The 14,323-nt window shown below is 37.9% G+C and overlaps 1 protein-coding gene across 13 annotated transcripts in view; it reads right to left on the bottom strand.

Annotated features, from left to right (window-relative positions):
- Nucleotides 1–921: 921 nt before the first annotated feature.
- Nucleotides 922–14,323, bottom strand: part of ELAVL2 (ELAV like RNA binding protein 2) — a 163,585-nt gene continuing 150,183 nt past the window's right edge. For 9 of the 13 annotated variants that reach the window (XM_027616907.1, XM_027616908.1, XM_027616916.1 and 6 more), the window contains 3 exons: nucleotides 11,952–12,177; nucleotides 4,315–4,353; nucleotides 922–3,694 (listed from right to left, as the gene is read on the bottom strand). In XM_027616907.1, coding sequence (XP_027472708.1) covers nucleotides 3,364–3,694; nucleotides 4,315–4,353; nucleotides 11,952–12,177 — 596 coding nt within the window. In that variant the 3' untranslated portion in view covers nucleotides 922–3,363. The remainder of the gene's footprint in view (nucleotides 3,695–4,314; nucleotides 4,354–11,951; nucleotides 12,178–14,323) is intronic. The other 4 variants (XM_027616918.1, XM_027616911.1, XM_027616914.1 and 1 more) reach the window with 2 other exon arrangements.

Here is a 14,323-nt window from a genome sequence, read left to right as displayed (position 1 = left end):
ATATAATAAAGAAGGGGGTATGGAGATTTGAGATTAGAAGAAAAAGAATTGTCTTATCACTCAGCTACTCTCTTGACTACTAAGTTGTGAATTCAGGACAATTACTTTTAGAATGGCTTTTTACCAAAAAAAAGAAAACTGACAGATACAAATTTTAAAAAACCATTTGGTATACTTTGTAAGAAAAAAAAGAAAAAAAAGTACTTCATTATATCAAATTTTCTTAAGTTCTATAGAAGTAGAATCTTCACATAAAGGATCAGCAAGAAGTATTTTCCTTCCTGCACAGATCTGGTAAGGATGTGTAATGAGAACTGAACATGTATATGCAACACAGGATTGGCACAGTTCCTGACATGGACACGTGCTACACACATCAGCCTTAACCGAATGAAACCGGAGTTTCTGATTTCAGAGAAGAGTCTCTTGACAATCTGGCACTTGGGCAACAAAAATAAATCTCACACACCAGCAGTTAATCCCATGGGTGAATTAAACCTTGCTGGCAGAAGCAGAGTAAGTTATCTTCCTTCTCTTTGGTTTTTCGTTCGCTCAAGTAAATGTGTGAAGACAATTCCCATTTGTTTAAAAAAAAAGTTGATTATTAAATCAGAGCAATAGAATGATGTCAGCATCCAATTACCCAAACTTTATAACTAGCAGATGAAAGCAAGTATTCCTATAAAAATTACTCATTAAGTAATATTTGAAAGCTAACTATCAGAAATGTCATTCAAAAAATTTTTTTTGCACATTCTACTTCAAATTAACATGCTTCTGGAATTCTTACTTTAGATAACACAGCTTTCAACTAAAGCTCTGAGAGAACCTCTTAACTCAAGAGGGTAAGTTTATTAGCCTGAGCACAGGAGCCCCCAAAATGTGTATAAAGACCTACTCACCACACTGTTCTTTCCCTTCAACTTTGTTTATTGATGTACTGAACATGAAAAAGTACAAAGAATCCAAACACAAAAGAAAACATGTACAGCCTCTTAAATACTCAACAGAATATATTTTCTATTCCAACAGATGTGAATTAAGTCATACTGTACAACTTCAAATAAATACCAGCCTTACATTTTATTAAGTGCTCTGATAAACACTGTAAAGTGAAGCACAATTTGCATGCCCTCTCATCAATGCCTTGGTTTGCTACAGTAGTATAGGAAAGAAGCATGTAGCTGCTGTTTTCCCATGAGGGAAACCTTATTTTTTTTTTTTAATATATACATGTATTTAGTTTTTTTTTTTTAGTTTTTTTTTTAAACGCAGAAGGTTAACTCTGACAATCTAAATGCACCTAAGGATATGAGAAAGTGCTAAGCCAATTGATTTCTGAATAGCATTGAGTGGGTCAGCATGAAAACTCGCTTATTCACTTTAGCACGCGCCTCACAGTATATGTACTGTACTATACTGAAAAATTTTATAACTACAATTTTAAATAATAAAAAAAACTCAACGCAACCGCAAAGATAATGTACAACTATGTTATGCATAGCACATTGCCTGTTCTAAGGGGAAGCATGTGAGCATCTCAGTTTATACAAAAAGCAGGACGTAACTATATAGTTCTCAGTGCATCCTGATGAAGGCATTTTTGCCTTCAGCTTTTTTGAAAATTTATTATAAGCTAGATGCTAATCAGAAAATATTTTGTATTTTTTAAAATTTCTTTCATACATGGTAAAGACTTATTTTATTATTTCCCCAAATAGTGGTTTAAGCATCATACAAAGTTAAATTTCAGTAGCATACAGATATTTATGATTTTTGTATGAAAAATGTAAGGAAATTTGTTCAAAACCTATGGTTATACTCATTTTTTTTTTACCACAAACATATTTATAAACGAAAATGTAGCATCACCATAAACAGCTGAAGCTAGACTATCTACAGACAAAATTAGCAACAAATCTGATGCACTGTAAATTCAAGTCCTCAGGACAACAAAAGTGATTAAGCAAGACCTCAAGTAACAATGTTAATGCCATTTACAAAGGAAAAAACTGATACAAAAACATTCAAAACCTGAACATCACTTGGCATGTAAGGGAAAAAAAAAAATCAAATTAGCTGAAAGGTTCATAAACACAAGGTCTTATTTACATTACACAAAGCTCAGGTGTTAGCCTTGAACGTAACTTTCAAAATACCTTCAAATATATCCAACTCAGATCACTTTTGCCGATTTGCTGCAGTACAAATCATGTGCAACATCTTTTTTTCCTTAAGACAAAACAATTCTTCAAACAATACTGCAAGTACATCACTAAACACCATGAGCTCTATCTGAAGGGATTTCTTTAGGAAGAACAGATTTTTTTTCCCCCATCTCTTGGTAATTTAAATTTCTTGCCTGCTCTTATATATTCTTTTGTAAATTTTTTTTATTTGTTTCAAAATCACAAATCAATGTGAGCCACCTATCACATAATAACCAGGATGATCAGACATTCCACTGGTGATTACAAAAACGAAACCAGCAGTGTTTCCCCCATTGATTCTACTCCTTTCATACAAAGATCTCAAAAGTAGTATTTTCTACATCATAAATCTTTCTAAATTTTCCAACCGCTGCAAATTTCCTGGTAAATTTTAAAAGCTCACTAGGTGTCATATGAAGAGATTTCTCAAAGTATTCAAGTCAAAATATTTGTTCCAGGACCAGTAAAAAGTTTCTCCAAATTTTCTTTTTTATAAAAATAGATGCTTTTTTTAAACCCACATCAAAGAGGCTCTTATCTCTTTGGCAAGGTACTGCTTTACGAAAAGTTCTCCAGTATTCTTACAATAAGCGTTTATAATGTAGCCCCCCCCTTCCCCAACCCAAATCATAATTACAAAATAAATACTGTTTTTAACTTCATAAATAAAAATGTAAACTTCAAAATACTTTTCTTAGACATAACAGCAATGCTTTAAATGTAAACCAAACACAAAGCTAATCAGAAAAAGAAATAAAAGGGGGAAAAAAAGACACAACCAACTGAAGAATTACAACACAAAGCCTCAATATTTACTCACAGGTTCAAGGCAGTTATGTAAAAAGAAAAGAAATGTCTTCCCTTAGCTGAAACACTTTAAAAGGTCCACCTTCTTCAAAGAAGGCAATAGAATGCAATGTGACAGGTAAAAACCCTGTACCTCTTGTCCATATTCAAACATAAAAGATATTTAAGAAGTTTTAATTCAAATACTAGCAATAAAAAATCTCACATATTTCTTAGGATGCTAAGTAGTCGTTTTATCCCCATCTCAACACTGACTTACAAAGACATTTACTAATGTATAAAGTTTCTCTTAACTTGCCTTTGTTGTATAGTTTTCATATATAAATGGACTGAGGACAAGAGCTCATTAGGCTTTGTGCGTTTTGTTTGTCTTAAAGGAGACCTGCAGTACTCTGTCTCCCAGACGGTATCCATTGAGGCTAGCTATCGCCATGGCAGCCTCATCATAGTTTGTCATAGTCACAAATCCAAAACCTTTGCATTTATTGGTGTTAAAGTCACGGATGACCTTCACGTTGGTGACAGCTCCAAAAGGCCCAAACATTTGCCACAGGATACTCTCATCTGCGTCAGGAGCCAGGTTGTACACAAAAATACACCACCCTGTTCCTGGGTGCCCAGGGATATTAATTCCAGCCAAACTGGTCATTCCATCAATGGTCATTGGAGAAAACCTACTAAACAAAATAGGAAACACACATACACACACACACACACACACACACACACACACACACACAAACACCACACACACACACACAAATAGAAACAGAGGTTGGTTACAGCAATGGACGTATTTCTTTTCCCCTCCCATCCCAAGAGTTTCAGTAACCCCCTCCCCTCCAACAGATACATACAACTATCTGATGTTTCAACCAAAGTCTGTGTGTGGCTTGCAGTGACATGCTATACTGTCAAGGTATTAATAAATTATGAAATGGTCATTATATGCTGTATTGAATAATATGATCCACAGTAGCAAATAAATATATTTAGAATATATTTAGAAGTGGTTTCATGAATTAAACAGGATTGGGGGGAAGGGGTACCAACACATACGTACACATGCTATAGCGTCGCAATGCAATATAAAACAAATAATGGGTTTTTTAAAGACCAGGTGGCATCCAGTGGTATAAAAATACTCGAATCAACCGTGCTTCAAAAAAACAACTTTTCATTAGGTTGTACATGCAAAAGAAAACAACACAAACTCATGAAGGGTGTCACTCCCAAAATCAAAGAAACTAATCAATTATGGGAAGGGATTATGATTATCATGAACCTCTATCATTACCTCTTTACTCCATAAGCCATATTGAGCAGATTGTCCAACCTGCAAAACATACATTTAGCAAACTTCAGTTTTTAATTTTCCCCTTGATGTTCAAGAAAGCTGGGTTTGTTACTGACATCTTCCAAGGGGAGTATTTGTATGTTAATTCTATGTGAACTCTCAAAACTTTGGTCTTTTCACATTCCTGAGAGAATGGGTACCCACTTCCCTAAGACACTAGTTCTTCCAATGGATACAGTTTATCCCTACAGTGATCAGAACCATACAGGCAAAATGTAAGTGGTCACTTGAGGACACCTTTCAGAGAGGAAATGTGGAGGCTCTGCAACAGTTCATCTTTGGATTCTCATCTATTACCAGGTAAATTCTAAGTGCTCCACATGCACCTACATGTACTTTATACTACCTGTTACAAAAAAGAAGAAAGAAAATAGGCCTCAAATGGAGTCACCTGTGCTGAGCCCCATGTCAGCAAACCAAGACTTAATATCTAAGCTAATAGTAAGTTCAAGAATACAAACTTTAACAGTCAGGCTGGAATTACCTGGTCAGCTCTAGTGACCCCCACACCTTTCCCCCAAAGGAAGGTGACCTTGGTGACCTTGCCTGAAACAATCCACTCCTTGTTAGAAATGTCCCCTTGCCTGCTCCCTTCTGCCTGTAAAAGCCTTCCATTTTGTACAGCCCTTCTTTGAACCTCCTTTCTATTTGCTAGGTGAAATGCTGCCTGATTCATGGAGAATAAAGCCAATTTGATGTTCAAATTTACTCAGCTGAATTTTGTTTTTTAACATTAAGTTTTATAACTCCATTAACTCCTGTGTATACCAAGGCACACCGATTGACTTGCCAAAGAGCATAGGGCTAGTAAACAGTGACACCAATATTCCATAAATCTCCCTTCAACCTCTCCACTCTGCAAGACTTTCTTTTCTTACAAAATGGTGTATTACAGGTAGAAAGAACCTTACAGACGGTATTAGCTCAATCTGCCATTTCTCTGTGGGCTCAATTAAGGTGCAGAGGAAGACAACAGACTCATTGCTTCAGTGAGCAACAGAGCAAAAAGGTCAGACCCGGCGACCGACGCTTATTCTGACTACGCTACAGGAAGCGTAGCTCTACTCAAGGTCTAAGAAGCCAGGTTAGAAACAAACCAACTTGAGCTTCTCTTAAAATTTTAAAACAAAGTAGTTAGGGGTGCGTAGGTACTCTTTAAAACTCTCCATCCTTTTCCTATTTCAAAAATTAAGTTGATTTTATAATACTTGATTCTTCTTGCTTGGTCAGTTTCAAGGAGACCATTCTGATGTTCCAAATTTCCATAATGTGTACCAGTTAATTACATGTGTTTAGGGGAGGTGGGCATAGCGTATAGTAGACGCTCACTCTCCAAGTGAGACCCTGAGGCAGGGGGAACAATTTTTTTCTTTAACACCTATGAAAAGTAAGTCTGAAAAACGCCTCAGTGTTATTGTCTAACCTGTGGCCTCAAATGAGGTTAGGGCACACATGAGAGAACATTTGCTTCAATCGCTTTTAGTTTTATAAAAGCCAAAAAACATCTCCTTCTGGTCTTTTAGAACTGGAAAAAGAATCTTCACACATTCCTATCCACAATAATCACCTCTGGGCATTTTGTGTGTTTTGCAAAAATGGAAAGAAATAACTAAGCTGATAAGATGCAAAGTGCAAGGAAACAGAACAAATCACAGTGGCAAAGGATCCTCATCTGTGTGTGTCTGTCCCGTCCCAACACCCTCTCAGAAGCAGGGACATGTTCATTCCTCACTGTGCCACTAAGCATAAAGCACAGGCCTGGATCACTGCAAGTTTATAGTAACTATCTGTTGACAAATAAAGCAATATGGTTACAAATACTATCCTTAACTACTTAATCCAGAATGAAAACTATCAAAAGGGCTGGCTGGGGAGCCTGTTTGCACATGCAAGGAGAAATCATGTATTTGGGAAAAGTACACAGGTGGGAGGGCTTGGTTTTCTGCAGAGGCAGTAAGTCAAAGACGTCATGCCTCTACACGCCAAAAGAAAGGCCACGAACACCAGAAATAAAGATGCGTACAACTTAGTATATCACCAACCATAACATAATCTGATACAGATAATTTCATACAATGACTGGGATGATCAATAAAGAATGCATTTGGCATATGATACCTGTAGAAGAGAATGGCAACTGAAGTCTCCTTCCTAAGCGCTGAAGGGCCCAGACACAGACACCTTATCGATTCACTCAAAATAGAATTACACCATCTCTGCCCAGGTAGGGGTGTCCCACTTTGCCACCATCATCTTACTCTACCAACCGAAAGTCCAGAGATTGCATCTCCTAATCAAGTTTTCAGTATTTTCAAGACAGGAAACCAAAACTGCCCCAGATATGAATTACGTGTGTTAGGGAGAGACATCTCATTCACAATTCTTCATCCAAGGACCCTCTAGGCAGGAGGCCTAGGATATTTATACTAGGATCTCTGAGGACTCTCTCAGTGGGCCTCCTATGTGCCCCACCTATGAAATCCTATGATACACTGTGATCCTGACCATGGATTTCTCTCCTCAGTACCCATTTCCAGAAGAAATTCAGTCTTCTGGAACTTAAGACAAGTTATCTGTCTAAACACCATCATCCCCTCCCCGCACCAGCATCTCCTTCCACCTCCCTTCCTCTCTCCCACACCCCCCATTAACAAGGAGAGCCAGGAGGAGCATGGGACCTGAAAAACAGGATGTAGGCAAGGCCAAAAACCCCAGCCTGCAAGCGGGTGGACCTGGCAGTTTTCCCTGCTCTCTTCGCACCACACACTCATGCTTCTCATGGGAGCCGTAAGAGAGCAGTGAGTGCTCCACATGGACACTATGCAACCCAAATCCTGTAGCAGCTGGAAAACTGTAAACTAAGCATCTTCTCTTGTAACTGCTTAGTTTACAGTTCGCTCAGACACAGGACCACTATTACTCTCCAGAATAATACATCTTTGCTGGGTGTGTCCAGAGCCTGAGGACAGTCATCTTTAATAGCTGGTCATTTAAAAATAGAAGCCAATATTTAATGGAGATCAAGTCAGTAGTGTCCAGAATGATCCGGGGGGGGGGGGGGGTGTGTGTGTGAATGATGACATACTATAGGGTGGCAAGAAAAGAGCCCATTAAAAAGATACTTTTAACTTTAAAAATATTCTTTACTCAAATTTAATGGATGCACTGCAGCCAGTACCCTCACTCAGTCCCCATGCACTGCTTACTTTCTGAGGTAAGACTGAGCAGTCCATCAAGAGACAGTGACACTCTTCCCCTATTCTGTAGCTTGGATATAATCCACTTTACAATAACACATGAACTGGATATGGAGGATTGGACAGGGAAACCTAGCTTTCATTAAAATAACCCTCCAAGAAGAGGTAGCTTCACAAAGATTTCTATAAAAATCACCATCATCAGAGTCAGGACGACACGAGTAAAAGCAGCCCAAGTAAACAAAACAGGGACAGAGCTATTTCTGATTATTTCTCCTCTTCCTAGTACAAAGTCCGCTATGAGGTTAGACACAAGATAATCCAACATGAAGTTCAAAATTACCAAAGATAATTTTATGAATCTCACTTTAAAGATATAGGATTTATTAAGATACTGAATAAATGAAAAGTCAGCATGATAATAAGACATTAAAATATTGTTTCTTTCATCTTTATATGTATTTTCTATGTTTGATCAGGGTTTATGAGTTCACAAATGTAATAGCACAAGCCCGTGTTCATATAATTTATGAAAAAATATGTACTGGGGATACCGTGTACAAACATTTTCCTCTCAACAGGAATACAACTCAGACTAGGCAATATTTTGAATAGAACCATATATTAGGTAGAGTACTCCCATTTCAAAGTTAGAGGTCTACAAAAAGAAAACACCTAGTTTCCAAGAAATTTAGCTGACAGGTTATGGGGAGGCCCACACACAAGTAGAAGGGGAAATGTGAAGTCCATTCAAGTCAGAAATAAAAATATAAAGAGAGATTTACTAATGGGTAAGAAAGTGCAACTCTGAACTCTACAAATAATGGTTCTCAAAACCTCTCCAAAGCACTGGCCAAAATGTGCTTTGAAGTTAAACCACAAGATCATCAACTTACCCCTTCTCCCGTTACATGGTGTCATCTAACCTCTAAGAGAAAAAAATTATTCAGGAAGACTGATACCAGTTTCTTCCAAAAGGAAATTAATGATAGTAGCAACCAGCCCATGCCTTCAACGCAACACAAGCACGGATTTAAAAGACTCCTTTAAAAATGCATAAAGGCTTACAGAAGTAGGCACTCAGGCCATTAGACTAGATCACATTCAATAAAATTAAAGCTGCTCCACAAGAAGAGAGATGAAAAATTTGGCTGAAAGCTTAATTCTGACACTGTGTCCCAGAAATATACTTAAGGGGCTTGAATTCTACTATCCATCCAAATAAATAAGGATGGTTTTATTTTGAAAACTGTAGTCAATTAAGTAAGCATATAAGATCAGCTGTGCTCATGTTAAAATAATTCTATTTGTATGGATTGACTGAATCATAAACTTCACAAGCCCACTTTTGAACTTAAACGTTACTGCATGGGTTTTACATTTTTTTTTTTTTTACCTTAAAAGATATGGTGCATTTCATGAATATTAAAAATATCCTTTATTATTATAATATTTATAACTTGTATTCTCCAATCTCTTTCAACTCCCAAGGTACTATGACAACATAAAAAACACAATGAGAAATGTTCTAAGTGTCTGCTGGAAGGTGACAAACTGAAGGCTAAGAGCATTAGGACACAGATGTTAAGGATAAAATATTTCTGTAATGATCTAGACTTGAATGAGAGGAGAGCAAAATACCAAAAAAACAAGCAAGTCCTTAATTCAATGGTCTTTATGAAGAGAAAGAAGAATCAACCTTAATTCAACAGAAGAGGAGGGAATGAAGGTAATGACAACCAAGTTTTTAAAGTATTAAAAGCAACCAAACATTTATCAGGTTAAACCTGAACTCTAGGAATAAAGGCTCCTAATTTCTTCTAAAACTGAGTCTAGACCAAGCACTTTCACTGAGCTCAAAGACTAGTTCATTACTTATTACCTACACAGAGAATATGAAAGGAAAGAACAGAGGGCGGCAGAGATGAGAGTTAGGAATTTGAAATAACAATAAAAATCTTCGCCGTTTTCTGAAACCGAGTCTCCCTTACAACAGACAATTCTTATTTGCTTGTTTTCAGAATTTCTTTTTCTAGGAGTCAAGGAAAGGAAGAATTTCAAGTTAATAACGTATGGGACAGAAAGATAAAAGCAAAGGATGGGCAGAGAGATATTTAGAAAGATATTAAATTTGACCAGCATAACATCCTGGAAAGCTTTCCTAACCCACAAGTAAGAAGCATGGAGCATGCAGGGAGTGGGCTGGGTGGGGCTGTGTGCAGACACAGCAGTTACCAGCCTGTCTGGGAGTCTCCTGCGTGCCTCACCATTTCAATGATCAGGCATTCTCCTGCAGATCCTGCCACCTCAGACCTTTGGTCTGATCTTCCTCATCATTCAGTCCTGACTCAGAACACAGTTTTACTTAATAACCACCATAAAATGAAACCAGAGCTTACAATGAAAAACACCAGAAATAACCAACAATTCAAAATGAACATAGCTCTCTATTAACATCAAACATTTTATATTTTCACGGGGCTGAAATCAGCCAGTAAGTCTCAAAGAACCTCCCTCTATGTAAGCTCAGAACTCTTTTCTAGACCCCAAAGAGCTCTGAAGTTAAGTGAAGAGGCTGTCCAGGAAACACCTCTAAACTTTGTTCAAGTCTGTGCAAAATTTGCAGAAAATATTATTCACTTTAAGATGCCATGCAGGAAACCTATAGGCAGAGCTAAAAAAACAAACAAAAACAAACTTTTTTTTTTAAGATTTTTCTCCACAAGGGCAAATATCAAGTTGCTCCAATGCATCTCTCGCCCTACAGCCATGGCCTCGACCACCCACCATAGTCAAAGGGAGCAGGGTTTCCTGACAATGTGTTGTTTTTGTTTTGTTTTGTTTTGTTTTAACATCGCAAAGTTTAAAGCAGAGAGTGAACACAGGCTCAACCAACTGGGTACCCCAGTCATCCAGTTTCAAATGGATCCTTTTGACAGTACCACCTTTTCTGCCAGGGCAAAAGCTAGCCTAAGTAGGAACTGAACACAGTGTTTATGGCAAATTTCTTTCTCACACCTCAGGTGACACAGTTGAGTATTTTTTTTAAAGCAGGTATCTGACCGATTTTATCTCCATTCTTTAACTCTATTAATACCCCAGTGAAAAAATGCATGTGATTTAAGCTCAAAAACGTTAACTCCTCATTAAGTTACATTTGTGATCCTATTTTTGGTAATTAACTATTCTGCCCCTGCAAGGAATGAAAGAAAACTGATAATGCACTTAGGATAAAAAAAAAAAAAAAAAAAAAAAAATTTAGTATGGGGTTAGATGGAATTATGGCTGCAGTATATCATATGGCCAAAAAGGATATTAAAAAATGTTCTTGAAGAAAAACTGGGTGGCTTTGCTTATGAAACCAGTTCTTTGTGCTGTGTTTAATGTCTTAAAGTCACTGTTCTCACATGCAGATTAAAATGATTCTTGATTTGATTGTTACCCCAGGTTTAAATTAAAACTTGAAAAACTGAAATATTTATGCTTGTCTAACAAGATAGAATGTCTTCTTTGGGCTGAAGATGCATAGTCATTCTACGGACTATACAGGGGTCTGAAAACTACCACCCACAGGCCAAATCCACACTGCCATCTGTTTCTATATAGCCCAGGAGTGAAGATTGGCTTTTACATTTTTAAAGAGCTGTTTAAAAAAAGGATCTATATGCTACAGAGACCATGACCCCAAAGCCAGAATATTTACTATCCAGCCCTTTACAGGAGGTTTGCCAACCCCTAAAATACAAGAAAATAAAAAATTTTAAAAGGGGAGAGGGATCCATTTGTAGAAACTTAATGTTTTTGCATAGGTTGTATCTCTTTAGTGATGTACATATTATAAAACAAAATAACTGAAAGAGCTTGACCTAAAAGCTAAAATACGAGAATAAAATCTTACCAAGAAAAAAAACTAGAAAGGGGAAATCAGAAGCACTAGAAACAGAACCCAGCATTTCATAGGTCAGGGTTTCTCAGCCTTGCACTATTGATGTTTGGGGTAAGATGATTTGCTGCTGTTGGGGGTTATACTGTGCACTGCAGGATGTTCAGCAGCATCCCTGACCTCTACCCAGTAGATTCCAGGAGCACCCGCACCCAAGTTGTGCCCACATGTCTCCAGATGCTGCCAATTGTCCTGAGGGGCAAAATTACTCCCCAGTTGAGAACGACCGCTATAGCTTATTGTCCTTTTTCGTTACCACCTTCAACATTAGCAAAAGACACTAAACCCCAAAGAGGTTTTCTCTGTGCCCATAAGAAAAAGAAAGAGAATACCACGAACAGTAAGAGCAAACCCGAATCCTGTCAACAAAAGTATTGCACAGTGAACCTGAGAGTTCTGAGTGTAGTAGCTGGGCATAAGAACCAGACCATACTTACCTAAAACGCTGTGCCTGCTGAGCTAGTGGTCCTGGATACCTTCTGTTTGGAGACTGGTACAGCTGGGAAAGGATGGCCTGATTGGTTTTTTGGCTTGGATTATTAGCAAACTTTACAGTGATTGGCTCTGTGGCACCAGGAGGTTTCTGGCCATTTAGGCCTTTGATAGCTTCTTCTGCCTCAATCCGCTTGTCAAATCGAATAAACCCTACACCCCTTGATATGCCTATTGGTAGATTTGGGTAAGGATTTGGGAAAGAGGAAGCGGAAGGAGAAGGGAGGGAGAGAAGAAAGGATAAATTAATTTTTCCTTCTCAAAACATGTTTTCAGTCACATATAACATCTGCCACAAAATCAGAGGAGGAGGAAAGTTTTACCTTACCTTAGTAGCAGTTCAGTCTAGAATCACAATTTTGTATTTTTTTAATGCATGAAGTCATCTATACAATCTGAATACCCATTATTACATACCTACCAATAAGCCCAGACAAAGAGAAAGCATGCAAATACGTCCCTGTTCTCCCTACCTGCCGCCTTCTCTCTCCGCATATACTCTCTTGTCTTCAATAATGTCAACAACAGCATGCCTGATTTCTATTTCTCAAATTACGGTCTTGGATAAGCAGCTCAAAAATGAAGGGCACAGGAGCTTCCTCTCTTGTAATAAGAACAGAACCAGGCATTTGCTAAAAATGCTAAAAAGCTATGCTAAAAACACATCACAGTGGTTGAAAGATATTTCAGCTAAATTTCTGAAAAATAAAGTTCTACTTAGTAATATTACAGAGGATACTGGCCCACTCAGAAAAATGTCTGAAGAGGCTTTTCCGGTTCCCTGAAACTTCCCCCACTGATTTTAACTAGCTATACTTTATGAGAGAAACAGTATTATATGGAGAAAAAGGGATAAAAGAGGACCTACATTTTTAAAATAAAGAAAATAGAAATAAAGCCTCAAAGCTTTCTGGCTCCAGCAGTACTGGTCCTATGGAAATGCCATTCTCTGTCTCATGCTCTCCCCGCTCTGACAGACAAGAATAGGAAAGCAGAGGGACGGCCAAATACCAGTCCAGCTTTTGAAAAATGGCAGAGAAAAACCCAACCCATTCCATTTAATTAGCTTTACTGGGCCAGTTGAGGCGGCCACAGCTGGCCACCCAGAGATACACAGGTGTAGGGAATGCTTTCTTGGCAAGCAAATTGGTATTAGCTGTACTAGCTTGGGACTAGTAGCTAGAAAAGTCTAGATGATTCAGAGTATGTCAATGAAGAATAGAACAAAGGTTACTGAGAAAGACAAGCTGAGAAAATGTACCAGACCATCACGATTTATAGGAACTTTAAAAAGGAATGAAGTTCTACTTGCTTTATAATTAACGCTGTGTAAGTTCAATGGCTTAGAACTTTATTCTAAGGTAGAGAGGCATTTCTTTCATATACACTTATCTCAGCCCATACCACTTTTCCTTTCCTATTTAAGTTACATCAGCTGTACACTATCACCACCTGATGGCTGAATAACAAAATTGCAGGGTTTTCTTTTCCATTTCAAGTAAAGTGAATAATTTCACCTTGAAAGTCTTAAGTATAAAGAGTAAAGATAAAATGGTGAAATAACAGTAAATATATTCTTTTAGCTATCCACTAACAGGAAGACTTAATAACCCCCTAGAGCTTAACTATTCCATGAGGAAAGCATTAGATTAGCAATGCAACAGCCTCCACACAGACTGAGTCACCTAAACCTGAGGCCCTCTAACTTGAGCATGCATCAGAATAACCCAAAGTGGGGGGCACCTGGCTGGCTCAGTCGGTTATTAAACAATTGACTCTTAGTTTTGGCTCAGGTCGTGATCTCATGGGTTGTGAGATGGAGCCCAAAGTCTGACTTGGCGCTCTGTGGGGAGTCTGCTTGAGATCCTCTCCCTCTGCCCCTCCACCCACTTGTGAGTGTGCGCTCTCTCTCTCTCTCTGAAATAAATCTTAAAAAAAAAAAAAGAATAACCCAAAGGCTTGGTACAATGCCCACCTTCAGAGTTAAAGAGATGGGCCTTCTGTAACAGAAGTGAAATCTACTCTCCACTCACCAGGTTTTCATTAAGAATGATGAATTAAAAAGTATGAATGATAAGAACCAAAAAAAGGGCATTTCTGTTGCTTTAAGCAAATTTACCTGGATTGCTAGACCTGGATTTCTTCTATTTAACCAACTAGCAGTCTGTGTGATACAGCAGAGTGACAGAATGTACAAGGAAGATTATAAAATGCAGCTTTGATGAAAAGACCATATTTTTTATATTCCTTCCCTAGACAAAATTTTCTTCATACAGCAAAACCTACAGGCCATTCTCCCAAGCATGTATATGATATC

This window comes from Zalophus californianus, chromosome 13 (assembly GCF_009762305.2).
Source record: "Zalophus californianus isolate mZalCal1 chromosome 13, mZalCal1.pri.v2, whole genome shotgun sequence".
Lineage (NCBI taxonomy): Eukaryota > Metazoa > Chordata > Mammalia > Carnivora > Otariidae > Zalophus > Zalophus californianus.
Note: the sequence above shows the minus strand (reverse complement) of the source record. Positions and strands in the feature narration are given on the sequence as shown.